The sequence below is a fragment of the Protomyctophum bolini genome (assembly GCF_963924005.1).
Source record: "Protomyctophum bolini genome assembly, chromosome: 1".
NCBI classification, from domain to species: Eukaryota; Metazoa; Chordata; class Actinopteri; order Myctophiformes; family Myctophidae; genus Protomyctophum; species Protomyctophum bolini.
In genome coordinates, this window is record NC_137862.1 from 32,503,295 (window position 1) to 32,524,895 (window position 21,601).

Below are 21,601 nucleotides of genomic sequence, written 5' to 3' on the forward strand. Positions count from 1 at the left end.
GCCGCAGAATAATTACGGAACAACACGAGGACCAAAATTAAGTGAGTCGTACGCGAATCGCTGTCTTTGGCCGTACGCTCTCTTCTTCTTCTGTTAGGATTTCCGGCAGTGTAGACGCTTTCGCGTATTACTGCCCTCCACAGTTCGGGAGTAAACTCCTTTATGAATTATCTCATTCTTTTTTGATTGATTGATTGATTGATTGATTGAAATATTTATTAACAGTTTCAAGCACAAACTCAATACAAAGACTGTTAACTGTGAGTGGACGACCCAATTAAGCATTACACTTGTTTACAAGAGGGTCTACCATGTTCAATTCATCAAAACATTTAGGGCACGTTCGGAAATATCCTACTGAGCGCACTGTGCAATGCAAACTAATAGGCCAGTGTGCTCCGGTGCGGTATTTCCGAACGCGCCCTTAGAGACATACAAATAGACACTTCTATATAGTTAAAGAACAGAACAGGAATTCATCATAAAGGAAGCAAAAAGAAACATACACAGTGAGGGGAAAAAGGGGGGAGATTCAGATTTTACAGGGGCCAGTTTCGAATTGCAGCCGACCGTAGGTGCCCAGCTTTGAGAGTGGTTTTGAAGGAGTCAAGGGATTCACATGTCTTAATGACTGTTGGTAGGGCGTTCCACATTTTGGTGGCATAGGAGCGAAAATAATTTATCTGGGTTGTACATGATCCAATCAATAACCTTTTTTAGCGGTGCAGCCGCTCCTATTGACAGCTTTGTGTGTCTGTCTGTCTGTGTGTTAGTTAGAGCACGGAATGTGCTCATATCAATGATTAGACATCATGTTGACGACGTCATCATTGTGATGAACATACAAGTGTGATTTTTTTTCATGTTTGTGGCTCAAATTGAGTTTTAGCAGATAGTGATTCGGACGCGAAAAGGTCCAATGACATCACAATGATGTGTCTGACTGACAGGTTATTCAACTCTTTTATGACGTGGTCATTAAAATAACAGCTTGTAAGTCTGTCCTCTCATGTTGCACATTTCAAAGTTGAAGTAAACAAAAACACAAAGCAAATGTGTTGGTTCCACCCAGGTAGGTTACAGTGTCTGTATTAATGCTCATAATATGATAAATCTCTTTTCTGTATATGTACTATGTAGACCCTGTTCTGTACTGTAGTTGTACATGTCTTATTTGTCTGGTCTTGTCTGCGTTTGTACTGGTCTGTAGTGTCTTTAGAAAAAATAAGAAAATCCTATATTTTGCTGACACATGAGTTTTACTAGCTAGCTATAGTATATTTATACGCACACACACATATATCAAATTTGTTTTCTTGTCTTTACTGTTATTTTCCCTTTTTTATTTATTTTATTATTGTTACTATTATTAATAATTATTATTGTTATAGTTTCATTGTTCTATCTGTCCTTGTGTATGGCCACCTATGTGCGCATTGGTGATTTAGTTGTGTCTGTCTGTCTTGTTAGAAAATAAATACAAAAATGATCAAAAGATAATAATATGATAATGCATTTATTTGTAGCTCTTTTCCAAACCAGGTTACAAAGTGCTTTACAGAGCAGCATGACAACCATGAGAATTAAAACAGCACATAATCAATCAAAGGGTAAAATACTTAAACAAGGACAACAACACAATGAAAAGCTACAAAACACAATACAACTGATAAAAAAAGGCAAAACCACTATAAGAAATGGTCCTAAAATAATGAGAGCTATAATAGAGCAGCTCAGTTCACTAAATGCACTCCTAGTTACTTATAGTACTCAGTCACCTAATGGATAGGGGAATACTTTATTTTTGCATTCTCTTTCCGGAAAACAGAAACAAAGGCTTTAGTTTTCCATTAGCTTGAAACGTTCAACCTGTCTACAGCTCTCCTCTGAGAAACAGAGTAAACAACCTGTCTACAGCTCTCCTCTGAGAAACAGAGTAAACAACCTGTCTACAGCTCTCCTCTGAGATACAGAGTAAACAACCTGTCTACAGCTCTCCTCTGAGATACAGAGTAAACAACCTGTCTACAGCTCTCCTCTGAGAAACAGAGTAAACAACCTGTCTACAGCTCTCCTCTGAGATACAGAGTAAACAACCTGTATACAGCTCTCCTCTGAGATACAGAGTAAACAACCTGTCTACAGATCTCCTCTGAGAAACAGAGTAAACAACCTGTCTACAGCTCTCCTCTGAGATACAAGGTAAAAAACCTGTCTACAGCTCTCCTCTGAGATACAGAGTAAACAACCTGTCTACAGCTCTCCTCTGAGAAACAGAGTAAACAACCTGTCTACAGCTCTCCTTTGAGAAACAGAGTAAACAACCTGTCTACAGCTCTCTTCTGAGATACAGAGTAAACAACCTGTCTACAGCTCTCCTCTGAGATATAGAGTAAACAACCTGTCTACAGCTCTCCTCTGAGATACAGAGTAAACAACCTGTCTACAGATCTCCTCTGAAATGCACAGTACAGTAAACAACCTGTATACAGCAATCCTCTGAGACACAGAGTAAATGCATTACCCTGGGGTCCATTTGGTTCCATTTGTACACTCTCAAGAGTCACAGACCTGTAAGGGTCCATTTGGTTCAATTTGTACACTCTCAGAGTTACAGACCTGTAAGGGTCCATTTGGTTCCATGTGTACACTCTCAGAGTTACAGACCTGTAAGGGTCCATTTGGTTCCATGTGTACACTCTCAGAGTTTCAGACCCATACAGGTCCATTTGGTTCCTTTCTATACTATCATTCATTGTGCTGCATGGGGACCCCCTGGAACTCAAGGACCCCCTTGGGGGTCCCAGGACCACACTTTGAGAACCACCAACAGAAAAAACTAGATCAGGATCTAGTGAGACTTTTCCATGTCTGTGACAAATCTTTGATTATAAAAATAAACCAGAGAGAAAAAAATTAAAAGAAAATTCTCATTTTGTAATTTTTGGTAATATTATTGACCACTCATTTAAAAATAACATTTGACGAACATGTCCACCACAAGTCCTGGTTAGGATACCAGGACAACCTTTACACATTCATTCCATACGATCTTCAGAAACAGCTCCAGCGTCCTGGAGTTACAGGAGAGGCTACTCTAGCAAGGGGCGGTCACAGACTCACACAAGGCAACATGGTGTCATTGTCACACTTATAATTGTGACACAGATGGCTTTATTTTCCGGTATAACTGATTTGGTATAGTCGACCCCGTAGCCTTATTTATAACTGAATTGGTAGTCGACCCTGTGTCGGTAATAAGGAACAGTGTGTCTCTTATCAAGTTATCAGTTCAATAAATAAGGGACATGTGTTTTAGTTTAATAATAAGGAACAAAGTGACATGAGATGGCATTATGCCCCCCTGGTGGGCGCCTGGGAGTATTTCCATAAACAAACAAGCTAAAGGCCAAAGGTACATTCAAACCACCTGGTGTCCCCCAGGGATCTATACTTGGTACACTCATTTTTTGACGACGAAAAAAGGCATATATCTTTTCTACGTCCCGAGCATAGACGTGGTGAGGCCTGCCTCTGATTGGCCTACTGCCAGAGTTTCCTCAGAGGTGGAAGATACATGCTGGATAGTCTGCCGCGAGGTTACTCCGTGGTGGGAAATAAATAAATAAAAAATACAAGTACGATATAATACAAGAGAATGACAGCTTGGCACGTTCGACAGTATCTTTTATTCTTTTAGATGAGGCAAACTAATAATTGTTTATGCTGTTGGCCTGTCTATTTGTATACATGGTAGTCGACACGTGTAAACTTGAAACATTATTGTACTGTAAAAAGGTCTCTTTTCCCTTGATCTTTATCTTTTTTAGTATAATATAGTTTAGTTTACTATATACACTAACACTTTAATTTATAACACAGACAAATCAAATCATAGTACATAAGTGTTCAATCAATTATTCAATCAAAGCAAACGGCACAAACAATATTTCTACAAATATTTAAGTTACAAGTTATTCTCTTGTACTTGTATTATTTCCCACCTCGGAGTACCCTTGCATCTCGGAGGACAGGCAAGACGGGCAGTGTCGGTAGGCCAATCAGAGGCAGGCGGACCGTTACCATGTCTATGCTCGGACGTTGAATAGATATACGCCGAAAAAAGAGGGACAAAAAATGCTATCTACAAGATCACAACGCTTCGCAACGCACACAAAAGCAAAGTAATAGATTATCTGGGCGGCAGTGGCTCAGGAGGTAGGGTAAACCCAGGTAGGTAGCTCCACAAATCATGTTCAATCCAATTCGGCAAGGGGTTAAATTAATTTAGCTCCTATGCCACTCAAATGTGGAACGCCCAACCAACAGCCGTTAAGAAATGTGAATCGCTAGACTCCTTCAAAACCGCTCTCAAAGAGCACTTACGGGCAGCTGCAATTCGAAACTGGCACTGGCTTTTTTTTTTTAACTGTGTATGTAATGATTTATTTTGTTGCATAGGAGTGTATATTTGTATGTCTGTATTAAATGTTCTGATGAATTTAAAATGGAGGACCAAATCAAGTCTATTTTCGTTGAACTGTATAATTTCTACAATCTGTTGTAAAAAAGTAATCTCATCTGGCGTTCAACGCCTGACAACACAGCATGTTGTGAGCTAGTAGATCGGCTCCGTTTTACGACAAAGCACAAGAAAAAACATAGGGTGCCAAGTACAGAGCCCTGGGAAACCCCCCGGTCAGGGTTGAAATTATATTAGTACCAACGGGGTCTCAGTGCAGCAGCTTCTCTAAAGGCACAGTGGTGAATACATACTGGAGAAGAAATACTAGTAAATGTGTGTGCGTGCGGAAAACTCAGGCATTCCATATACATTTATATAAGTAAAATATATAAAAAAAGACAAAACCAAAAGAATTTACATTCTGTACATTTTGTATCAATTCCAATCTAAAGGAGAAGGGAGGGGACGGGGTATGGGGTGACATGAAGAGAGATTATGGAGGGTGATGTTGTGAATTGTGTGTGTGTGTGTGTGTGTGTGTGTGTGCACATGCATGTGTGTGTGTGTGTGTGTGTGTGTTAAAACTGGTCAGACAGAAGGTCACATAGTCGTTGGGACACCGTGTCTCTGCTGGTCCTCAAGGTCAGACGATACATCTGTGGGCACAACACAGAGGTCAAAGGTCACAGGGTCACATTATCTCATTTGATGCTACCATTGACTCTGGCACTGTGGCTCCCCTTGCCAACAGATTGCATGGGGCCCTTTATTTTGAAAACCATGTAATTCACCCCAGTGGACCGGAAGTAGTTATCGGCCATTGCTGATCCGCTGGTCGCTACTTTCACTTTCATCAATAGCGTTATATTGTAACCGCAGTGTGATGACCCATCCTGTTTGTGTCTGGTGTTAATGCAGATCTTTTTATTGAGCTCCTAAGATCAACGTCATGTTCAATCACCTCAATTCAGAGAAAAACGTTGCCTAGTGTCGGTAGACATACCGCCATACGGTAAAATATCAGCAATATCAATCTGAATCATTATTAATCAATAAATGACGAGCATGCCGTCATTGGAACAGATGGGTAAAGTAGCTAAACATGAGAAATCGCGCCATTGGCACAGATCTTTCTTGGGTTTTAAATCCTCTTAGCAGACCTTGTATTGAACTGCACTTTACTGAGCTTTTTTCTGCAAACTGTTAATAAAGTATTCAATCAATCAACTGAATCAAGGCATTGTGTGTGCGTATACATGTGTGTGTGTGTGTGTGTGCGTATACATGTGTGTGTGTGTGTGTGTGTGTGAGTGTGTGTGTGTGTGTGTGTGTGTGTGTACCTGTGCCTGTGTGTTGGGCTCCAGCCGCAGTAGACAGCCCACCTGGGTGGTCTTGGTGTGGATGACCCCCGCTCCCACGAAGTTGGAGGGGTTGGGGTCCACCCCGTCTAGGAGGGCTGCTCCGAAGCCTATGATCTACACATGCATGCACGCACGCACACAGTCATCAGAATTATGTCGCTTTTGAGCGGTGCACAACGCTCCAATGAAGGGCTGTGTGTGTGTCTCTGGCTGCGTCCGAATTGCTAGGGTTGTTCCCTACTCCCTATCCCCCATACGGGGATCCAGACTCTAGTGGACTCTATAGTGATGATTTCGGACAATACTCCCTGTATGGGGAGCACCGACTCTGACGTCGATATCGGTAGAGGGCGCTGTAGTTCCGCAGGTTCATGTACTTTTTATTTGAATGAAATCCCCATTAGTTTTTTTCAGATCGCCTCATAAAGAACAGTTTGAAAAATAAACAAATCATCCCGGCCGTTTCACTCATTTGGATATGAAGAATCAACTGACTACAAGAAACCAATCAAAACACTGCTGCTGAATTTCCGCTAGGAACAGACTGTATCAAATAAGTGACTGCAGGCTGTCACCTCCCTGCAAGGACAGTTTGTAAAGTTATTTTTAAATTCATGAATGAATAAAGAAAAATAGGTTAATGAAAATATGTTTGCAGGCATTTAGGCCTATATATCTATGATAAAAAGGTTATTTTAAAATCATAGGCCCATTGTCAATAAATTAATATTAGGCTATATCCATTATCCAGCAATATGAAAACAGTGCACAACCTTGACAATATATGAAAATATCAGCAGCATGATTGAATCTTAACCACATGAACCCCCGCTAATCCTGGGGCGGGGGGGATACGGCAAAAATAGCCGATCTATAACAACGCACAACGTCCGTGTTGTGAGCTTGTATATTTTTACTTGGGTACTTTTGGTAAAGAATTACCAAAAGTAGCCGATCTACAAGCTCTGCTCACAATACGGACATTTGGTGTTAACAGAAACAGCAGTCCAATAAATGACTGCCTACACAAGAAGTTTTAATACATTTATCGCAATTCAATTAAATAATGTTAGATAGCATATTTTTTCATGGCAGGAATTAATGAATATTAATAAAACATATGTTCGGACACAATTAATATGTGTCTCACATGCATGTATTTAGCCTACGTTTGTGATACAGAATCTCACAAATATATTCTACAGCAAGCAACTGATTCCTCTCCTAACGTCATGCACTGGGCCTGGGTGATACAATGAATCAGATTAGTAATACTATTGCAAATGAGTAGATTTATTATAAATAAAATAAAACAATTTCAAATAAATGCACAGATCATTTGTCTCGAGATCTGTAGCTTCGAGATCCGCCAGGGAAGAAAAGAGGGGAAAACGAAAGTTTAAAAAGTACATTTGTGTTGAGTTCTTTCGCTGGTTCAACTTCTGCCTCTTCTGAGTTGAAGCGCAATGAGCGCATGCATGCAGAAGCAGCGCACGTGCGCAAACGCGTGCATGTGCGCTCAAGAGCGAGCTTGCGCAATGCATTATGGGGCAGATTTGCTTCGCTGTGTTTTTGTAGTGACCATCGGATGCTCCCTACAATTCCCGGTGCATTGTGGGATACTTCAGTCCACTACGTTAGGGTGCAAAAATGCTCACTACATATTCGGACACTATAACAAAATGGCGGAACCTCAAAGTAGTGCACTATATGGGGCATAGGGAATGATTTCGGACGCAGCCTCTATGTCTGTTTAGAGTACGACCCATTGACCCCAGTATGATTCGGGTCACACACTGCTGAGCCGCTGGGCCATTCACACTGAGCAGTCAGCTAATTGGTGTTGCATTTGGGTCACACAAACACACAAACTGAACCGCTCAGTTCACATGGGTGTGATTTTCTGTCTTTTTAACCCGTTTCTCCCCAATTTATAATTATAATTATAAACATAATTATGTAATCTGCCATGCTAAGGTATGAAGCACACCCGTGTGAAGTGAGGGGCACTAATATATTAAAGTCTAACTCATGTAGGTGATGTAATGGTGATGTAAAACAAACATTAAACGCCATTAAAAGACAATTCCCGCGAGTATCACAGCCCCTTTTGTCGGCCATTGAAAACCCTTGTCTTCCCCAGAAACGGTCCCTCAATGACGTTTCTGAGATACAAGGCTTTGAATGCAGGGCTTAGAATGCAAGTGGATGCGCGCACATCTTCAAAATGGCCGTGACCACTGTGAGTGTTATGCTAACGAAGAGTAGCTAACGATTTGATCGGATAAAAACATGGATTAAACAATATAAACCCTGCCCAGGCGGTGGCGTAACCGTCTGGGCACCCGACTGGTAATCCAGTCGCAGTGTGCCGCAGGTTCGACTCCCGAACCCGACACGGCCTTCACTGCACGTCTTCCCCCATCTCTCTCCCGTTTCCTGTCAGCCTACTGTCTGTCCCTTCAAAAAACCAATAAAAGGCGTAAGCGGCAAAAAAAAAAAAATCTTTAAAAAAAATATATATATATATAAACCATGGAAAACGGAGGTTCCGGGTTTGGCAGGGTTTGGCAGGCTAGGGTACTAGCGTACTCAGTAAATAACGCCAAAAGAGACAATGGGACGTAATGAGGCACATTATGACATACATTTTCCCTTCATTGTCAATGGTGTTTACAAAACAAACATTGAATTGAATCACAATCATCAATTCCTCCCAGGTTACCTTAGCTTTGGTGCTCTCTAATGGAGATAGAAGTTACCTTAGCTTTGGTGCCCTCTAGTGATAGAAGTTACCTTAGCTTTGGTGACCTCAGTGTCCATGCTATGTTGGGCTTTGAAGATCTTCTGCACCTCCTGTGTAGGCCTGAACACAGGGGGGAGGGGCATGGCAATTTGTCTTACACTCCCAGCTGTTTCATTATGTTATAACAGAAGTTATAATAATAACTAGAACTGCACTCTGCCGAGTGCATACTTGCTTGTTGCACACTAGTAGGCCATAAATGGCCTACTAGTGCGCAAGCAGAGCGTGCAAGTACTTTCGACCGCTGGAAACTATCACATCTCAGTATCTCTGTGAAGGAACGTTTGAAATGTATAATCATTAAGTTGTAATTTGATTAGCAGTATACTGTGGTTACTTGGTTCCAAAAAGTGAAGCCAAGTTTTTTCAACCGTAAGTCTGTGCCTGGTTTGCTGGGACCAGTTACAACATTACGTCATCGTTGAGAACTGGGACCAGAGTACATGGTGTGTATATGTATGACTAGCTCTCAGTGATGACGTAAGAGATATGGTCATCTGTGTAGTCTGGTCCCAGCAGACCAGGCACAGATTTACAAATTACAAATCACATTACAACTACATACAGAGTATGTAGTTGTAATTTGATTAGCAGTATACTGTGGTTACTTGGTTCCAAAAAGTGAAGCCAAGTTTTTTTCAACGGTAAGTCTGTGCCTGGTTTGCTGGGACCAGTTACAACATTACGTCATCGTTGAGAATTGGGACCAGAGTACATGGTGTGTATATGACGTAATGTTGTAACTTGTAACTAGTCCCAGCAAACCAGGCATACACTTACAGTGTATGACTAGCTCTCAGTGATGACGTAAGAGAAATGGTCATCTGTATAATCTGGTCCCACCAGATACCACATTACGTCATCTTTGAGAGCTGGGACCAGAGTACACGGTGTGTATATGTATGACTAGCTCTCAGTGATGACGTAAGAGATATGGTCATCTGTGTAGTCTGGTCCCAGCAGACCAGGCACAGATTTACAAATTACAAATCACATTACAACTACATACAGAGTATGTAGTTGTAATTTGATTAGCAGTATACTGTGGTTACTTGGTTCCAAAAAGTGAAGCCAAGTTTTTTTCAACCGTAGGTTTGTGCCTGGTTTGCTGGGACCAGTTACAACATTACGTCATCGTTGTGAACTGGGACCAGAGTACATGGTGTGTATATGACGTAATGTTGTAACTTGTAACTTGTAACTAGTCCCAGCAAACCAGGCACAGACTGTATGTAGTTGTTCTAGTTACAACTACATACAGAGTATGTAGTAGAGAGTATGTAGTATGTAAACTGTCAAATCTCAGTATCTCTGTACTCTGTACAAAGGAACGTTTGAAATGTCTAATTATTAGGTGTAACTATTTGCTACCTACATACTTTATGCATATAAACACCTAGTATTATTAAGTATGGTTAAGTTTCTATCTATATAAGAAATACAGTTTTATCGATGTAGATATATTCTGGATCCCTTTTTTGTTTTTTAAAGAAGAATAAATCATTGATATGTGATGAAAAAAAGGTCATCATTGAGAGCTAGTCATACATATACACACCATGTACTCTGGTCCCAGCAAATCAGGCACAATTTGCTATTTTATTTTACTGATTATATATATAGTATATGTATGACTAGCTCTAAATGATGACGTAAGACATACGTATACATATACATATACTATATAGAGTATGTAGTTGTAAGTTGATTAGCGGTATACTGTGGTTACTTTGCGCCAAAAACCGTGCCAGCCAACCCGCCACTTGATGCGTATGCAAATAAAACAGCAGATTTGTGCCTGGTTTGCTGGGACCAGATTACATAAATAACCATATTTCTTACATCATCATTGAGAGCTATTCATACATACTGTATACACACCATGTACTCTGGTCCCAGCAAATCAGGCACAATTTGCTATTTTCTTTTTACTGATTATGTATATAGTATACGTATGACTAGCTCTAAATGATGACGTAAGGCACATGGTCATTTATGTAATCTGGTCCCAGCAAACTAGGCACAAATTTGCTGTTTTATTTGCATACGCATCAAGTGGCGGGTTGGCTGGCACGGTGCACACAGACCGGGCGAGCTTGCGCAAGTAATTATAATGTGATGTTAAATATCTTATGTTATAATAGAAGTTATCATAATTATAATGTAATGTTATATATTGTAATATTAACATAATGTTAATGATTATCATAATAGCATGATTTAACAGCTCTTACGCTCCCAGTTGTTTCCATCGTTGAAAGAAGTCCTGGCCGTTCATCTCTGTGGGCTGAAAGAACTTGTTGAGAGTCACTGGGAGTTGAACCGCAATGTTCTGGAGGACACCTCCGTACCTAACACACAACCATGTTAAAACACATTCTTTATTGAAAAAAACTCTCGTTTTGCCAAAAGGAGAAATCTTGTGTTTGATTAATGTCATTTAATCCAGAATTATAGTATTTTATTTACCGTTGTTAGCATCATGCACGCACACGCACGCAATCTAACGCATTGAGATAATCAGATTGAGATAAAGTACCATGTTTAGAGCCTATAAAACTAATTTGAGGTCGCGCTATAAATGTTATGCCCGTGCCTGGAGCCTGAATGGAGGGCAATCACTTCCGGCTCGGCCGGAAGATGGCTCTTCTTCTTTGTTGATGTTGCGCATTTCGCTGGCACTGCCCTCACGATACCACCTATGGTAATGGGCCAACGGCATGTAAACGGTTTAATAATACACATTAACAACTACACACAATGGAGGACACCGCCATACCTAACCTAACATACAAATTGTGGAATTGTGGAGCATTGTCCAGAAAACCAAAACCATGTGTTTTAGGGAAGGGAGTCTAGTACGTGTGTAGTGTTGTCCAGGGTGTTTTGGGGAAGGGAGAAGAGTCTGGGACAAGTGGAGTGTTGTCCAGGGTTTTATAGGGAAGGGAGAAGAGTCTAGGATGCGTGGAGCATTGTCCAGGGTGTTTTAGAGGAGGGAGAAGAGTCTGCGTTGTCCATGGTGTTTTAGGGAAGGGAGAATAACTGAATCTAAGGTTGAGTACCTGAATGTAATATTGAGTACCGGTGCGTCTGTGAAGTCGGACACACACTCGATGTTGAGGACCTGTTGAACCTGAGCTCCTCCATCCACCAGGGGCTCCACAGGCTTGGCGTGGACATTCAGCTGTGGGGAAGGGGTTAAGGTTTAACTGTGGGGGAGGGGTTATGGTTTACACTGAGAGGGAGGGGTTAAGGTTTAACTGTGGGGGAGGGGTTATGGTTTACACTGAGAGGGAGGGGTTAAGGTTTAACTGTGGGGGAGGGGTTATGGTTTACACTGAGAGGGAGGGGTTAAGGTTTAACTATGGGGGAGGTGTTAAGGTTTACACTGTGGGGGAGGGGTTAAGGTTTACACTGTGGGGGAGGGGTTAAGGTTTACACTGTCACACATCAAAGCAGATATGTCTTGCTGCTTAGCAGAAATGGAAATAAATAAATAAAATGTAAAGATATTTTAAAATCCATTTTCTAGAATGGATGTATAGTTCCAGATTGTGGAATGGTTGTTTGGCTACATGAGACTATCCTCCCTCTACCTGTATATAGCCCTACCCAGCTGATAACAGTAGAACCTACCTGCATAGACAGAAATGTTCTAATTGAACTGGACCAATGTTCTAAATGACTGGACCAAAGTTCTTATGAAAATGAAAGGATATGATTATGAATATATATTTAAGTAAATGAAATTATATGATAATGACTATGTATTTATGTAAATTAAAGGATATGACTATCAAGGGGCTCCTGGTCGATGACAGATGATGAGAAGTCGAGGAACTGAGTTGAAGTCTTGTTGCCGAAAAACACGTACATACGACCTGAAAACATATTTTAAAACATGTATAAGAACATACATAAAACATATGGTACACATACAACATATATGGTTCACATACACAGGATCTGAAGAGAGACAACACATCACCCCTAGATGTAATTAATGATGTAACTAATTAATGATGAAATTATAACTCACCCAGGTTCTGTCTGTATTCTGACTTGAGTCCGATCTGCAGCAGCTGGTTCTCATAGAGCACACCGTTGTTCTTACACACAAACCTACATGCACGCAAACACACATTAGGAAGCAAGTTCAAATGATCAATTACACTTTAGAAACAAGTCAAAAAATAAACAACTACACTTTAGAAACAAGCCCAAAAAAGCAATACAATTGCAAAATAATATATATTTAAGTGTGACATTTACAGAAAAATAAATAAAAAGCCCAGTCACTTCTAATAAGCGGACATGGCAACAGCGATGCAGAGGCGGGGCCTCTGGAGTCAGGTTCCTCCTACCTGGGGAAGTTCTCGTCCGACACAGCCGCTGCAGGGGGGGCAGAGACATCGATGGCCAGGGGAGAGTGGCCATCGGAGAAGACGTCCACTAGCAGACTGGCTGCCGCAGGAGGGGCAGGGCTTATGCCCAGCAGGTCAGTGGAAGGGGTGGGGGAAACCTGGGGGGGAGGAGTCATTTGGGGCTTGATGATGATGCAAGAGGAGGAGCAAGAGGGGTAGGCTCACAACAAGCTCACAATGAATCACAGTGCAACGCGTTGTGAGCTTTTAGATCTGCTATTTTCAGCATGCAAACAAGTGTAAAATCAGGCTTTATGAAGCATCAAGGCACGGCCAAAAATACATCTTTGGCAAAAACCAAGTGCATTTAGTCAGCTAAACATCTTATGAAATTTAGTCGACTAAAACTAGACTATCACCAGTGGTGGAAAAAGTACAAAAATATTTTACTTAAGTAAAATACTGATTCTCTACTTGAAAATTACTTAAGTAAAAGTACAAAGTGCCCATTAAGAAAGTTACTTAAGTAAAAGTATAAAAGTACCTCAAATAAAATGTACTTAAGTACAAAAATTTACCCGGCGTAAAATGTACTTAAGTATAAAAGTAAAAATTACAAAGTACAAGTACAAAGTACAAAATACAAAATTATTTTCAAAATGAATACAAAGAAATGAATTTCCAAAATTGTCATCCTGTCAAAAGTGGCTTTATTCCAAAAAATACTGAAAATACAGAACCCCCAACAGCATACATCGTGTTGGGAAAGTTCTTTTTTTTAGGAACTATAGTTCAGTTCACAGTTCAACATTTTTTAAATGAACTAGTTCCGTTCATAGTTCATCATTCCAAATTTTGAAAAATGAACTATTATAGTTCTTTTTCGTTCTTTTTTTGCTTTAATTTTTATATATTTTTTACATTTTACAAAAATTGCTCTTTTGCAATGTGAAATGCCACCGAATTATTTTTCCTTCTCTATATGGGCTTTTGCATGCTTTTATTGTGAAGGCAAAAGTTTCTGAACGTTCTCAGAGCCTGCATCTCCGCATGCTGGGGTTGGCTGATCTACAAGCTCACAACGTGTCCGGACGCGACGAGTTGTGAGCTTGTATATCAGCTATTTTCAGCACGGAACACTTTGTACGGCGAAGAATAAATTAGGCTTCACTGTGGAAGAGAGATGTCTTTTGTTGGCCGTTCGTGGCGATATTATGGACACGTACCTCCTCGAAGCGATAATAACCAACTAAGCTATTGGAAGCTATTTTTCGTGGCACATTATGTGTGTACAACAACAAGTTCCCTCAGTGTTTGTGTTAGGAGTTGGGACAGTGTCTGCTGTCTGTCAGCGTGCATGATCATCATGCAGTAGCTAGATGCGCGCTCCAGTGACGGCTGAGAAAGATTAGTTAATTTGTGTCGGATAGGGACTTATTGGTTGGTTTTCCGCTAAATATTAAGGCATGTTTAATGCATCCATGTTGAATGCGTGTGACAAAACAACACAGTGTGTGCGTCTTGCCGTCTTCAAAGCAGGCCAGGCAGCAGAACACAACTCCGCCCCCTATTATCTGAGAGTGGAGCAGCCCTGTTCAATTCTCAACTGCGCATTCCTCCAGTAAGACAAATATAAGATTTTATTATTTAATTTGTAGCGAGTAACGAGGTGTCCGATTTTAAATATAGCGCATTAAAAGTACGATTTTTTCCTTGTAAATGTAACGAAGTAAAAGTAAAAATACAGCAAAAGAAAAGTAGTCAATAAAAGTACAAATTCTCCAAACTTGTACTTAAGTACAGTAACGAAGTAATTGTACTTCGTTATTTTCCACCACTGACTATCACTAAAACATATCAGATGACAAAAATGTGACAAAAACTAAATAGATTTTAATCAAAAGACTAATTACTAAAACTGCATACAAAATTCAGTAATCATCAACACTGGTCCCGAGGAACCGGATCCAACATCAGAATGGTTTCAATCACATTTTGGAACCATGTCTGGAAACTGGACTTTATCACACTGTCAGAGCTGGTTATGTGGACTTCAGGGTCGTCTGATACAATTATAATATGAGTGGTTCTAAAACCTTTTCATTTCGAGGACCACCATAACTCTGAGTGTGTACAAATGGAACCACAGGTCCATGGTTCCATCATGTGTACACTCTCAGAGTTACAGACCTGTACGGGTCCATTTATACACTCTCAGGGCCCTATTTTGCATGTCTTAAGTACCAGGTCTTATGACTTAAGTCAAGACCTCCAGGTCTTAAGTTAAGTCATAAGACCTGGTACTTAAGACACGTAAAATAGAGCCCTCAGAGTTACAGACCCATAAGGGTCCATTTAGTTCCATGTATACACTCTCAGAGTTACAGACCTGTAAGTGTCCATTTGGTACCTCCTCAAGGAACCACTACTAAAATATGTATGTATGTAATACTGCATGCATGACTGAATAAATAATATTCCCTAATAAAGAAAAATACGCCCGCACGCACATTGAATATCTGCTCAGTACAAGGGTAGTTATGTTTATTGAAGGCAACGTTTGGGTCCCTACAGACCTTCTTCAGGCATCATTCTTCTTCAGGCAACTCTTTCCCTGCCAGGAACGTCTTTGAAGTCTTTTTTGGGGTATTTATTAATCCAGAATGGTGTCGCTAATATCTACCGTAGGGTTCCCCGTCGCTAGGCAACGCTCGGCTCAGTGTATTTGACTCGAACAGATGGACGCTGCATAGAGTGCTGGAATAGCCGCGATCTTTAGTGGCAATTACATGAAATGTATCGTTACACCCCTACTTAATTAGCAAACCACACACACAGCATGCATCCACTAGGTCCAACAGCACACCTAGCTGTCAGTTAGCACACCACACACACACACACACACACACACACACACACACACACACACACACACACAGCATGCTTCCACTAGGTCCAACAGTATCACCTAACTGTCAGTTAGCACGCCACACACACACACGTGCGGCATGCATTCACTGTACCATGGTGGGAGCAGAGAGCATGATGGGGGCGTGGCGAGGAGCGAGGGGGGGCGGCAGGTGGGAGGAGGAGCCATAGGAGGAGACAGGGCGGGGCCTGTTGGTAGGGAGGGGGGCGGGGCTGGCGAGGAGGTCCACCACCAATGAGGGAGAGGACTGACCCAGGAGGACAAGTTACAGGAAGGGAGGGAGCAGTCACAGGGACAGACGGAATAAACGGAGAGAGCTTCATAATTTGATGAAGCAGTGTATGCACTATCCGGTAGGACAGTGGGTCCCAAACCTTTTAGCTCAACACCCAAAAAAGGAATTAGATGTTTGCCCAGGTGCAGTCTAAATGTAAGGTCGGTGGGTGAAGTCACTACCTTGTATACATGGTTATAAAGGTCAGGTCGTGGGTGCAGTCACTACCTTGTATACATGGTTAGAAAGGTCAGGTCGGTGGTGCAGTCACTACCTTGTATACATGGTTAGAAAGGTCAGGTCGGTGGGTGCAGTCACTACCTTGTATACATGGTTATAAAGGTCAGGTCGGTGGGTGCAGTCACTACCTTGTATACATGGTTATAAAGGTCAGGTCGGTGGGTGCAGTCACTACCTTGTATACATGGTTAGAAAGGTCAGGTCGGTGGGTGCAGTCACTACCTTGTATACATGGTTATAAAGGTCAGGTCGGTGGGTGCAGTCACTACCTTGTATACATGGTTAGAAAGGTCAGGTTGGTGGGTGCAGTCACTACCTTGTATACATGGTTATAAAGGTCAGGTCGGTGGGTGCAGTCACTACCTTGTATACATGGTTATAAATGTCAGGTTGGTGGGTGCAGTCACTACCTTGTATACATGGTTATAAATGTCAGGTCAGTGGGTGAAGTCACTACCTTGTATTCATGGTTATAAATGGCAGGTCAGTGGGTGAAGTCACTACCTTATATACTACCTTGTGATAACAACGCTCTCATCATTAACACAAAAAAGACAGAAGAGATTGTTTTTGGTACACCACCAGAGATACACAGATCCCCCATTACTATTCATGGTGAACCGATCAACCAGGTATGTTTGTACAAATACCTAGGAGTAGTAATAGACCATCTTTTGTCATGGAAAGATCAGATTGATTCAGTGTGTAAGAAAACAAAGCAAAGACAACTTCAGAAACTTTATACATCCACATAATTATGATAACAGCATCCTAAGGTTAGCAAGGGATATCACCTCTAATACTAAGCATGTGTTGTATGGAGAATATAGGTTGCTACCTTCAGGAAGGAGATATGGTGTACCAGCATACAATAAGGTCAGACTAAAGAGGTCCTTTGTCTACCAGTCGACCTTGAGGCTTAATCAGGAGATGTAGTAGCCACAGGATAATCTAAGCGGTGGATATTGCTCATGTCTTTATGTATGTAAATTGTCTTGTTCTTTGTGTTTGTATACAGTATGTGTTCTGCATACTTGGCTGCTGTGTCGCAAGACAAATCTCAGTGTGAACTGACAATAAAGTACTATATCATATCATGTCAGGTTGGTGGGTGCAGTCACTAACTTGTGTACAAACGGTAGTTATAAATGTCAGGTCGTGGGTGCAGTCACTACCTTGTATACATAGTTATAAATGTCAGGTTGGTGGGTGCAGTCACTACCTTGTATACATGGTTATAAATGTCAGGTTGGTGGGTGCAGTCACTACCTTGTATACATAGCTATAAATGTCAGGTTGGTGGGTGCAGTCACTAACTTGTATACATAGTTATAAATGTCAGGTTGGTGGGTGCAGTCACTAACTTGTGTACAAACGGTAGTTATCAGGTCGTGGGTGCAGTCACTACCTTGCTGTTGGTGTGTTCGGTGCCTCCGTTGACGTTGCGCTCCTTCTCCTTCTCCCTGCGGACCTCGTCAAGGTCAGGAACGTTGCCCGGACCCTTCTTCCTCTTCAGCTTAGCCAGGATGGACGACTCCCTCTCTGGGAACGGAGGCATCTCCTCTAACACTGTAGCCTGGGGAGAGAGGGAGGGAGAGGAAGAGAGAGAGGAAGTGAGACAGAGTAAACAAGGTACAGTAAACACATACATAGAATGCAGAGAGACAGTGATCACAGGTAAACCAAGAAGCTAGCATCAGTCTAAAGAATATCATACTATAATTCAGTCAATGTCTGTGTGTGTGTGTGTGTGTGTGTGTGTGTGTGTGTGTGTGTGTGTGTGTGTGTGTGTGTGTGTGTGTGTGTGTGTGTGTGTCTGTCTGTCTGTGTGTCTGTGTGTCACTGTGACTACCATAGCTCCTCACTGCCTGCACCAATCACTCCCACACAGGCATGGACCATAATAATATGGAGGTCTTAACGAAGCCCTTTTTTCGATTTGACACATTAATGATTAATAATGAATTTATTAGTGAATTAAAAATACGAAAACGCACCCAGGGCGCAGTACCCCCCGCGAGGGTGGATATCTCACAACAGGTAAGGGCTAGTACTATCTAAATAATAACATATTCAAATAATAAGAAAAGAAGAAAACCCGGATGGACCCGTCACAATTTGGTTCGATTTCAATTCGAACTTTTTTGTTGTTACGCTGCACGGCTGCAGTAATCTTATCCTAAACCAGCCTAAAACATTGCATACGTTAAACGGCACTTCATTGCATTTCTCTTTGACCAGTGAAGCGCGTCACTGTCTGTCGCGCCGTACACGCGGTCACACAGTAGTACAGGTCTTCTCGGATCCACTCGGGTATCACACAGATCAGACCCGTGCGTGTCTTGGGTATTTACGGATCGGGGAGCCCGTGAAGGGAAAGTTCTTTGTTGGTAAAATAAGTAAAGAATAAACAATGATAAATGTCTGGTGACAAGGTATCCACAAACTGCGTAAACTACTGCACAAGGCAGTTTTATATATATAGAATTTTACCAGAAAACTCTTATACATTTACCAGAATATCAGTACTAGTGATACAGCTCAGCTTCAGGTATTATGTGTATATTTTATATATTTACCAGTATATCGGTACTAGCGATACAGCTCAGCCTCAGGTACTCCACGGCTCTCTGCTGCAGCTCCACGTCAGCGTTCCTCAGCTGCGTGTCGGAGCGCAGCACATCCTGGATGGTGACCTTGACCTCCGGGAACAGGTTGATGAACTTGATGTAGGAGGAGAGCAGCAGAGCGCGGGTCGGTACCGAGCACAGGTGGAACTTTGAGTGGAGCAGGTTGAACTGGACCAGAGGGCTGGAACACACACACACACACACACACACACACACACACACACCACTGAACTTAGCCTGAGACACATACCATTCTCGGGTTTCTGATCCGGTCAGGAGCGGATGGTAACTCACTCACCTAGCATACAGAACCCATCTCCTAGGATACAGTAGGATGGTAACTCACTCACCTAGCATACAGAACCCATCTCCTAGGATACAGTAGGATGGTAACTCACTCACCTAGAATACAGAACCCATCTCCTAGGATACAGTAGGATGGTAACTCACTCACCTAGCATACAGAACCCATCTCCTAGGATACAGTAGGATGGTAACTCACTCACCTAGCATACAGAACCCATCTCCTAGGATACAGCACACACCTCCTCCTAGTATACACACCTGGATCGTGAGTCTCCGGCGATGAGGTTTCCAAACTCTCCCAAGATGTATCCTCCCACCTTCACCAGGTTCTCATGACACGCTGGAGCCTGCAGTGCCTGGAGGAAGAAACATTAGAATATATACATTGAATATATATATAATATATATATATATATATGAGTCTGGAGGAAGAACCATTAGAACATGAGACACACGGAGTCTGGACATATTATTGGATCAAGGTCAACCTGGGTTTGCCCACTGCATGTATGCAAGTCAATCAGTGACCACAAGGAGGCAGCATAGGATAGATGCACATTTGGGAATTGCAGCCCTTAAAGGCCCATACCAGGGGGGCAGTCAGACAGATATTTTGTGAAGCCACAAGGAAATCGGGATTTCCTGAAAGTTCATATAATGGCCTGTTGTGGCGCTGTCAGTGGGCCCAAAAAAACCCATAGCCCCATAGAAGTCCATGTATTTGGGCCCAACTTCACCTAGACTGTATTACCTTAATAAACATGGTCATGAATACTTTTTGCTTCCAGTCACTAGTTTAAAGTCTCATTTCTAATGTCATAATATTCTTTTTGGAAAATTATGGTCCCGTTTATAAAAAAAATACCATAAGGTCGCGCATGTTCTGAGGGGCGTGGCTACCGTTACAGTCTATGAACGGGATCCCCCACCCACTCGAGTCAAAATAAAAACCAACGAAGAAGAAGGGGGGAAGTCCCACCTCGTTGTCTGGGCCAGCCAATGGGCCAGCTGGGCCCAAACGGATCTAGAAAGATGGCGACTTCCATTACAAGGACTGACAGGCTTCATTTTACGTTCATGTTAGACCCGGGGAACGCTTTGTCCATATTTCTTACAGTCTATGGCCCATACACACATATCAAACATGTTCTGTGTCTTGTCTGTTGTTAGGTGGCCGCCACAATGCTTTTCCAATGGGAGTCACATGGTTTGACCAAACATTTGTGTTTGATGGCTGTGTTCTGCCCATCAAACAAAAATGTTTGGTCTAACCACGTGACTCCCATTGGAATTGTATGGGGCCAAAATCATCCATCAAAAAAGCTCTGTAACATAGCTACGTATTTGTAAATTACTTTAGAATATTTCAACCTACAGCTCTGCACATACAGTATCTATTTTAAATCAGTTATGGATATTTAAATGTGTGTTCTCACCTCAAAGACGGTCTTGGCAGCGTAGCCCTGCACGTCATCACGGTTGATGACGATCTGGATGACTCTGTACCACACCTAAAATATTAACAATAACAATAATAACTAGACAACCTCGTAGAGGTCGCAATTTAAAAAAATTGCAGAGTGTGGTTGCCGCAGTGGCTTACATATATATACCCCTCCCACTGATATTGCCAGCCTGTTACAGTTTCAAGTCACACCTTAGATCGTGTGTAAGTAATTCGGAGGGGATTTAACCCCCGAAATTCTGGTTTTCCGACAAACGGTTACATTTATCGCGTTTGCGGCGCCCCCTATGGATGAAAATGGAATTGCTTTTGGAACTCGGTTGAACGAACCACCCCGGATATGTGATTCAAATTTTGGATGGATTGGACATTCCGTTCGTGATTTATGGCATTTTTCGTGATATAGGCCCCTCCTACTGACTTCGGAAGACGATTACGGCTGAACGATACGCACTACCGAAAATCTGCAGTTGGTGTTTTAATCGGATGGGTCCAGAGATCACGTGTACAGATTTTTGTGAGATTTGGACAAAATCTGTAGGAGGAAAAGCAAAAAGTGTGTTTTGGACAAAATTCAAAATGGCGGAAAATCCATCATGGCGGAAATGGGCGTGGCCTATATGGGGAGATGCGTCATGACCCAAGGAATCCAGGGAAAGAATAATTTTGATTTTACGACATACGGTTCAAGAGTTATGAGCCAAAAGGTAAAGTGGGCTGTTATAGCGCCACCATGAGGCCGACCTAAAAACATATATTTT

At 41.8% G+C, this 21,601-nt stretch overlaps 1 protein-coding gene across 2 annotated transcripts in view; it reads right to left on the reverse strand.

Moving 5' to 3' along the window:
- Positions 1 to 1,496: 1,496 nt before the first annotated feature.
- Positions 1,497 to 21,601, reverse strand: part of LOC308311440 (AP-2 complex subunit alpha-2) — a 34,560-nt gene continuing 14,455 nt past the window's right edge. The window contains exons 12-24 of one of the 2 annotated variants that reach the window (XM_080758127.1): positions 20,812 to 20,886; positions 19,634 to 19,731; positions 19,019 to 19,250; positions 17,848 to 18,015; positions 16,020 to 16,172; positions 12,997 to 13,154; positions 12,672 to 12,754; positions 12,423 to 12,513; positions 11,695 to 11,817; positions 10,867 to 10,983; positions 8,623 to 8,692; positions 5,806 to 5,940; positions 1,497 to 5,121 (exon numbers count right to left, since the gene is read on the reverse strand). In XM_080758127.1, the coding sequence (XP_080614253.1) occupies positions 5,044 to 5,121; positions 5,806 to 5,940; positions 8,623 to 8,692; positions 10,867 to 10,983; positions 11,695 to 11,817; positions 12,423 to 12,513; positions 12,672 to 12,754; positions 12,997 to 13,154; positions 16,020 to 16,172; positions 17,848 to 18,015; positions 19,019 to 19,250; positions 19,634 to 19,731; positions 20,812 to 20,886 (1,581 nt within the window). In that variant the 3' untranslated portion in view covers positions 1,497 to 5,043. The remainder of the gene's footprint in view (positions 5,122 to 5,805; positions 5,941 to 8,622; positions 8,693 to 10,866; positions 10,984 to 11,694; positions 11,818 to 12,422; positions 12,514 to 12,671; positions 12,755 to 12,996; positions 13,155 to 16,019; positions 16,173 to 17,847; positions 18,016 to 19,018; positions 19,251 to 19,633; positions 19,732 to 20,811; positions 20,887 to 21,601) is intronic. The other variant, XM_080758128.1, reaches the window with a different exon arrangement.